General features: G+C 46.6%; 1 protein-coding gene across 1 annotated transcript in view; it reads left to right on the forward strand.

Annotated features, from left to right (window-relative positions):
• The window catches only part of BAALC (BAALC binder of MAP3K1 and KLF4), a 71435-nt gene extending 63705 nt beyond the window's left edge, over positions 1–7730 (forward strand). Inside the window, exon 3 of the mRNA XM_040626083.1 lies at positions 6307–7730. Within this exon, the coding sequence (XP_040482017.1) occupies positions 6307–6417 (111 nt within the window). The 3' untranslated portion in view covers positions 6418–7730. The remainder of the gene's footprint in view (positions 1–6306) is intronic.
• The last annotated feature ends 1513 nt before the right edge of the window (positions 7731–9243 follow it).

Here is a 9243-nt window from a genome sequence, read left to right on the forward strand (position 1 = left end):
GGAAAGTTGGGTGAAGCCTCACAGAAATGGCTGTGGCCAAAGAGGGAGGCCTGCTCCTGAAAGGAGGATGGAATCAGCCCAGAATTTCTCCTGGGTGGTGGTAATAGGAGATAGATGAGAAGAGTTTGGACAGTAAATATGAGTTTCTCCTTGCAAAGCAGAAACATGCCATTAAAAGGAGGGAGAGAACAAAAGAAACCATTGAGGAAAACCAGAGAGGGAGACCTGTCAGAAGGGCACTTTGATGCACATTCTAGTTTGAGCCTGGGAAAAGGAGGCAATTTAGCAGTATAGGGATGTGGAGGGGTGTGTGTGTGTGTGTGTGTGTGTGTGTGTGTGTGTAGTGGTTTCCACTACCTCCATATATGCAGCGGTCTGCTGGCTGCCACCTTATAGACATGAAGGATTGCAAGACTCACTACTCATCTAAGGGTCTGTAGAAACACCAGTCTGATTAGAAGACTCTCAGGGCGCAGACCTCCTTATTCTTTATTTCCTTGACCCCTGAGCCTATTTCAGGGTTATGAACCTAGTATGTACTCACCAACTACCTGGGACCTTCCTCACATCTCAGCATCTGAGAAATCCTTGACTGGGTCTACTTGATTGAATGAGGCTGGCCTAGTACTTCACTGGGATTGGAAAGGTTTCCCACAGCACCGCTCCCACCCAGCCCCCTCCAGCGCCACCATCATATGACTGATGACTGTTCTGTGGGATCCCCAGTGCTTTTCTCAAGCAGGTTCTGTCGCCTTCCTAGTGTTTGATCTACCTGAGGTTCAACCTGAAAAGCGACAACTCCGTTTGGCACCTGCTACCGGATAGATCTAAACCCCCACGCCGAGTAGCCCAGTGAGTACGGTGTGTGATGCTGTGGTTGGCGCGGGATTTGCTCCAGGCTTGGGGAGCTCCGGAGAGTTTTGGTTGAGGCGTGACCTGACCCCTGCATTTGGAGCCTGGCACCCTGGCCCTGGGTGGAGTTGCTACCATCAAATGTTTCCCGATGACCTCAGATGAATGCCATGAAGAGCAGCAAGTAAAATCCCAGAATTCAGGAACAGCTAGATGTTTGTTATTGGTTGTTATTGTCTGTCTCCCTTTAATGGGGCTTGACTGAAAAGAAGAAAAATGTCTTGAGTTGCAGCTGACAAGGCTCGGTCTTTAATCTTTTGGGAAGGAAAAGGGGGAAGCAGCGTTTCCGACTTGGGAAAACAGGCTCAGAAAGGTTAGGTATTTGGCCAACATGGCCCAAGGAATAGTGATGGGGCTGTGTTAGACTTAAAACCCAGATCTGTCTTCCTCCAAACCCCATGTTCTTCCTTCCCATTACCAAAAACAGAACAGCGGAGAATTCAGAGTAAGCTTTGGCAGAGTTGTGGGAGGCTGGATGTGGAACCCAGGTCCACCATCTTTAGTTCAACCCACTGCCGACATTGACATTGGTGTTGGGCAAATTATGTTGGCTTAAATGGCTTCCACGGCCTCATTGGGAAAGGGAGTGCAGTACCATCTCCGGCTGTCTCTCAGGGATGGCGCAAGAAACAATCAGTTGTAAGCATAATGTAAATACTGTAGGAAAGTTCTAGGGCAGGGCAATGCAAACAGGTGTGCTATTCCCAGGACATTTTTTTGTCTTCTTTCTGAAGATTTCGTTTCATACATGTGTTCATCAAGTTATTTGTTGGGTGCCTATTATGTGATCGGCACTAAATTATATTCTGGGGATATATATTCTGGTGAACACAACACCCTGGGTCCCTACCTTCTTGAAATGTATACTCTGATGAGGATGTAGAAAATATGCAAGTAAACAAGCAAATATATAATCCAAACCATGGTTAAGGCCAGGAAAGAGGTAAAGAATACTGGGAGAGAGAAATCATTAGCTGTGGCTACCCCTGGGGAAAGCATAGAGCATGGGAACAATGTTACTTTTCACTGTGCCTTCTCTACTGTCTGAATTTCTTTTACCATAATTATGTACTGGTTTTATAAATTAAAAAATATAGTTATAGAAAAATTGATGTCTGATAAATCATAATCTCAGTAAGCCTTGCTTTTCTTCGTTGTGTGTGAGGAACTGTGAAAAGGTTAGGATGATCCCGTGTTAGGTATAGATACATTTGTGGGGTCAAAGTAAGGTTGAGAACATCTGTATTCCCATGTGGGGGGCAGTGAGAAATGGTGAGCGGACTGGTTGCACCCCTGAGTCCAGGCATCTACGGAGCAGCCATGCTGCCCCCACTTCCCACAGAGACGAGCTGGGTCGTCGACTTCCAAACCCCAAGAGAAACAGGTTCATCTGGGTTCAAGGCTGCCAGGAAGTTATCACAGTCAATCCGGTTACCTTTGAGAAATGGCAGCCGATAAATTACTTTTAATTAAAGAGGCAATATCAAGAGGACTAAAATCCATGATTCACAGAGTTCTAAACCTGCAGAAATTAAAATGAAGCAGAGAGAAGAATAGAAAAGCTGTAAAGCTGAGTGAGAAACAAGAGGTGGCCCATTAACAAGAGTCAGTGGTGATAAAAGTCACAAAACACGAATTTTGAAGTGGAGGAAGGATTGAGTGAGCAGAGAGGCACAGAAGAAAAAGGGGCCAAATAGGCTTCTCTCATCACTGAGCTGCGAACCAGAAGACTTTTTTTTTTAGGCCAGTCATTGCAAATGGGACATGTTTTCTTTTCCTGTAGTTAAATGAAGGGAGTGGGATATTAAATAAAAAGGTTTGGCTGGCTGAGAAGCACATCGGAGGGGAAAATGCCTCTTCTGCTCACTGTCTGAGGAACCAAATGGGATAATTGTTCTGTGTATCCAGATAGCACTTCTCTTGAAGGAGGGCAAAGCAGCTTCTCAAGAGGGCTTCTAGAGAAAATAATCTGGCACTGTTCTCTTTCTCCCTCTCATTCGGGCTTGAAATCTGAGATTTCCAAGTTGTAACTAGATTCCAGCGATGACCAACCTCTTGAATGTCCACGCTGCTGTCGGAGAGGTGATGACTTTCTGCTGATGCCTCAGACTCAAAAGTTTCTCTTTCATGAAACGCTTCCAAGAGAATGGCTTGTTGTTCGGTTTAACTTGATAGAGTTAATACGGTGCCATCGTTTGAAAGTGGACTCTTTGGCTTACAGCCTGTACCCATCACTGGAGTACTGAACTCCTGTCGCCCTTTATCCAAATGTACACCCCGCAGGGTTATTGTCGGTGTGTTTAGAAGTAGCAGGAGCAAGAGCCGTAGTTTGAGTAGAATAAGAAGGTTTTCAGTTGAATTTAGTATGTTTGACATCATCATTTTGCAAATAGAAGTAAGGGCAGCTCTAACTGGGCAGACCGACTGTCCTGGTTTGTGGGGGCCTGAGCGGGTTCCCAGAAGGGAGAACTTCCAGTTTTAAAATGTGCCAATCTTGAGCCAACCTGGAGAAGTTGGTCACCGTATTAATGCTGAGTGACATGCTTAATTCTCTCAGAAAGCCCCACAAAGCATCCGGCATTATTGCCCCATTTTTCAGGTAAGGGAACTGAGGCTCAGCGGTTAAAGCAACGTGTCTTGTGGCAGCTAACTGGTGACAAAGCTTTGCCCGAAGTCCAGCTCTGTCTGGCCCCAAAGCTTGTGCTCTACATACTGCCACTAGATGGGCTTCGGATATACAGACTTAAGAAACTGCAAGAAGAAAAAACAGAAATTGCGCCGTTGTGCTTGAGATTAAAACCATACGTATTCTGTGGCTGTTCTGGGAATGACTGTTTTGTAGCTTTGGACTCTTAAACAGGCAAGGAAATGAAGAATCACCCAACTGTTGAATTTTTGCTTATATTTTTAAGCTTAGAAAAGCAGACTGAAATATAGAGCAGAGCATTTTCTGTGTGTAATCTTTAATAACCTTTTGTGAAATCTTGCCAGTAACTCTAAAGAAAAGCAGTTATACTATTTGGAAAGTTTACATTTCCATTCTGGAAAGCTCTCTTACTGCCTACTGGTTTGAGGGGAAAGCTGCTGTCAACTTGGCTCATTTTAAATAAAGCCTCTGTGTCTCTATCCCAGGCCCTGTCCTCAAGGCTTGGATGCAGCAACGCCCGAAAAGCAAATCAGATGGAATTGACCTCTTAGTTGCCGCGCTTTTCTTTAGGAGACAAAATTGGTTGTGGGACTTTAGGAGTTCTCTGCTTTTAGGGAAAAATAAACGCATCAGAGTCGCTGTTTGCCCTGGTGCCAGTTCAGGCTTGGAAGAGCTGAGAGTAAGACCAAATCGTTAGACAGCATTGACCCCTGGTTGTTCAAACAAGGGCGCGTTGACAAATGCAGTGTGCTCATTCGTTCGTTCACCACTACTTTGGCCAAACCTAAATGTAGCGCCTGCTGTGTCTCAGATGGTGTGAGGCACTGGGAACACGAAGAGAACAATGAAGTCCGAGCTCATGACATCAACGGATAGGACTAAAATTGCATTTAGTCAAAATTATCCCTTAAACGCCCCTCAGATCACCCATAAAGTATTCTTAGGTCAGGTTCCCTAGAAGCAGAGCCCAAGATGAGGATTCTTGTGCAAGCGATTGATTGAAAGTAGTCTCAGGTCAAACCGGTACAGTAGTAACGGGAGCAGGCGGGACAGAGGACCCAGGTCAGCAAATATGTGCGGTCTGCTGAATCCCAGGGAGCCTGATCCCACGGGGGCTCTGGAGCGTGAAGATGTCATAGATTTATATGCCCTCGAGGCAAAATGCCAGCCTTTTGTATCCCCAGCCATCAGACATTGGCTTTGGGCTGTCTCCAGGAGTGAGTGTGTGCCCTCTGGCGCATTTCTGAGCAAGGTGGCTCCGATCAGATGAGGGCAATTCTCAAAACATGGGTGCTACTATGAGCAGTTAGCTGCCAAAACTTGCAGCGGTTGGGAGATAGAGGCACCAGGCACGTAAGGAGAATCTGGAGGGGGCGTCACCAGCAGCTACTACATGGGGTCTATGTGACAGGTTACAAACTACTATCATTTGCTAGTAAATCAAACAGGCCAATGTCTTGTTCTCCAGGGGCCCAATAGTGCACATTTCTTCGGACGCACTACAGCTCAAGGAGTCGGCTTGTACCGAGAGCATGCATCTCTCCGCACTCACACCGAGCGTGGGGAGACACTCCCTCAGATCTGAGGCTGACCATGTTTTCCAGCGGGCGACACTGAGATGTCATTGTGTAGGATGCTCATTAGGCATCATCCCCTGTGGAGAGGAGGGATGGAAGCAGGAGGGGCCAGAGGGAGAAGGTGAGCCAGATGCAGGCTGAGCAGCAGCTGTGGCTGACCCCACCCCATGGGGAGCTCTGGAGCCGGATGGCTTGTCAGAGCTGGCCTGCTTTGTGCCAAAATGGCCAGACCTTTGTACCCCTACATTGGGCCACCCTGGCAAGCGCAGGACCCAGGGTGAGGTGGCTTCCTGCAGGTGAATACCCCAAGGGAACATCTGGAAGCTATTGACTTGACTGCACTCCCAGGAGCTAGGCAGCAGGTCTTCCCGGACTGGGGATTGGGCAGCACCCGTCTCTGTCCACGCACTGTGGGGACGACTCCCAAGACCACGCTCATGCTCACTCCAAGCATACAGTTGAGCGGAATGGGCACTCGTTAAAGTTTACTCTTGAGGTGGGACACATATAGTTGAAGAACCCACAGTTGAGTCAGTGCTTTAGTATTTAATATGAATGCTGGACTTTCAGCATCGGTGTATCTTCACTCAGAAGTGGATAATCTTACTTTTTACTATTGTTATACTTATGAAATATTTTTTGGTCTTTTTTTTGTGACAAGCATTATGCTGAGTACCTTAATGCATGACTTTATTTAATCCTTACAATAATCTGGTGAGGTAGGTATTGTTAATTATTCCCCATTTTACAGATGAGAAAACTGAGGGTTAGGTTAGAAAAAACTTGCTCATGGTGAAATTATCTAGTCAGTATTTGAACCACAAAGTCTGTCTGGCACCAAAGCTCCACTCCTTCCCTGCTTTGCTAAAGCTAACTGTGAAACCTTCCACACTGCCCTTTGATGGACCTTAGCCAGTTAATGCATTCATTCGACAATGTTTTAGTGAGCAAACCTTATGCCAGGCTCTGTGCTAGGTCAGTATTAGAGTTTCAACAGAGAAACCTTTGAAAGGGAGTATATATGTGTTCTTGTGGCTTCTTCCTGCCTCTGCGTGTGTGTGTGTGTGTGTGTGTGTGTGTGTGTGTGTGTGTGTGTGACAATCTCAAGAGATGACTGCAAATTTGGATATTTTCTACTAACTCAATTCATGATGTTAAACTTTTTAACAGGCTAAAAGAGATGCTAAGCGAATGTCCGCAAAAGAAGTCACCATTAACGTTACAGACAGTATCCGACAGGTGGACAGAAATCGAAGAATGGCGAAGAACTGTGTTAACTAAGAGAGTGTTCCACTGGAAGGGCAGATGGACTTCATTGGTGCCCTCCGCATGCTGGACCCCATCAAGGAATCTTGAAGAAGTGGGTGGCCCTTGCTGGATGGGAACAATGCAGCTGCCTTGAGAGACTGTCTTACCTGGCAGGCCAATGGCCACCTGGGCTTCTGGGACATTCTCAGCCTCCTGCTTGCCACATAAATGAATTGGCACAGTACTTGCATAGGGTAGTAAGCTGCAAATGTGCAGTCAGTTTGCCTGTTTGCAACTCCTGCAGTGTGGTCTCATGTAAAAGAGGTGAGCAAGAGCCGTAGGTGGGCTGATGAAACAGAAAAGTAGGAGTAGGTTTCCTGGTGAGAAATGCTCGCGTGGGTTCCAAGCTCTCCTGCCCATGGTCGTGTGCACTGTTCCGACTCAGTTTATTCTTTCGTTCTTTCATTCCGAATACTACCATCAGAGTGCTCTCCGTGTTCACTTACAAGCTGTCTTTCACCCAAATGCAAATCCAGATACGGGAGAAATCACGAACAAGGAAAATTCCCGGCTATGCTTGTTTCCTTAGCTCAGTAGGAGACACATTCAGATCCACTTTCACACAAACTAACCCCCCAACACCCACAGTGTGTTTTGGGAGCTCTCCGTGATGCAGTCACAGCCATTTCTCATCTGCCTTCAATGTCCCCCCATACTGGTGTTCACGTCAGCCTCCGTACTGCAATATCGTGGTCACTGTGGTCAACGCACCCAACCTAGGACGCCCCTCGGGGCTCAGCCACACACTACGCTTTCAGAGCTTTCCAGGTCTCTTTGCTTGTGCTCTTGAGTGTTCGCTCTCTCCGGCTGGGTCATTTGCAATCGCTGATCAAAGCGCGGACACAGCTCACAAAAGCGAGATAATCCGGAACCCATCAGCAGCACACACGGCTTCGCTCGGGGCGCTCGGACGTGGCGCCAGGACTGCGTCATCTGCTGTGTGCGAAGGCATCACTTTGGAAAGCCCGGACCTGGTTGCTGTGCATTCACGTTGACGTGAGACTGACGCGCACTGTGTTACACATCAGAGGCAGTAAAAAAATGTCTTGATAGATTACAGTTATCTAACATTTCTTTAAGCATGTTAAGTGGAAGTATCTTCTTCCAAAGTAACGTAACATGATTTGTAAAGGACTGTTACCATGCCTGGATTGGGAAAGGTGGGACTAAAGGTGTACCAGACGATACCGATAAACTCCATGTTTAGCAGAAAGAGGCAGCCTGACTGTGTTTATATGACATGGTCCAGAGAATTGACATTCCTAGATTAAAATTTAGAAACTCGGCCTCATTACCTGCCAATTTTATTCCTCAAACACAAGCAAATAGTGACCGACCCACCCTTCCTTCCTTCCTTCCTTCCTTCCTTCCTTCCTTCCTTCCTTCCTTCCTTCCTTCCTTCCTTCCTTCCGTAGACTGTGTATTTATTCATTTAGCATTAAACACCAACCCTGCACCAGGCACCTTACAGATGCTGAGAGCTTTGGAGTCTAGCCGTCACGCTTGTATATCCCGAATCTAACCGCGGACTTAATAACCAGGGGACCACCTTCGGCCCTAAGGGTTAGGGTGTGTTGTGAATTGCTCTGCAGTGGAACTCACTTTTACATTCAGAATAGATTTCTCTCTTAAACCCTATATCTGGGCGTTCTCCTGATCATTGCACAAGCCTTTGCCCTGCACAAAACTAGTTTTCCTAAGCCTCTACCATTTTGTGGTTCTTTGAGAAAGGGATTTGAGGGAACTTCATGTTCTGAAAATGAAAAAATAATGATAAAAGCAAACCTGTGATTCCTATGGCCCCACTGGCATTACTCGGCAGGAGCCCCCAACTGCCTAAGGTCGGCAATGATCCTGTAAGTTCAAGGGCTCGTTCTCCCAGGGCACGTGTGTCGTGTTTCTGTGTGGGGTGTTCCTGCCCCCCTCGTGTGCTGTCAGTCGTGGACGACACCAGTTTCTCTTCACATCCTTGTTTTTGCCTAACTTAACTGCTGCAAGCTGTTTGGGATTTAACTCAAGAGGGTGTCTCTCTCATATAGAAACAAAGTCTCACTCCTGGGAGAGAAGGGAATGAAGGCGCATATGATCTGCCCCTCCCTGGAACACTCTGGATTTCACAAAGACAGTGATCAGAAGTTAAACCATGCTACTGGAAACTCATCTGGAAAATTTTTCACGTGTGTAAGATGTAAGAACAGATTCTCATGATCCTATTAACGTCACACTTTCTATTGCAAAGTTTGTGTCAATAAAGTCATCAATTTCAAACATATGGACAATACAGAGAGTCTTTACTAGAACCTTAAATTTATATTTAGGGCTGTTTAGATTTTTTCTTTTTTGACAGAAAGGTCTTTTATATAAGTGATCTCTGTGAACCCTTCAAAAAGCCTTATGAAGTAGGTAAGGACAACACTATTCTCCAACTGACAGTTAAGAAGTATTTATAGTCACTTAACTAGTAAGCGGTGGAGCAGGGATTCAAGGGAGGGAAGTCTGCCTGCAAATCCGGTGATTTTTCCAATAGACAGTGTGATGCCTTTCCCGGCAAGAGGGTCTGACATGGCCGGGAGACTGAGCCATTTCAAGGGGAATCATCACAGAGCCTGAGAGGAGGCCGAGCCCCAGTCTGAGAGGGTGACAGCCATGACTGGAGAGGGCCAGGGAGCTTGGGGAGTTTGGGTCCGGCCCAGGCTTCCTTATCCCTCCAGAGAGGGTGACGCTGACCTAGTGTGAGGGCACCTTGGGTGAAGGTCAGAAAGAGAACAGCCCTCGCGATTTAGAGGAGCTGGAAATTGT

The sequence above is a fragment of the Ursus maritimus genome, unplaced genomic scaffold (genome assembly GCF_017311325.1).
Source record: "Ursus maritimus isolate PB19 unplaced genomic scaffold, ASM1731132v1 scaffold_9, whole genome shotgun sequence".
Lineage (NCBI taxonomy): Eukaryota > Metazoa > Chordata > Mammalia > Carnivora > Ursidae > Ursus > Ursus maritimus.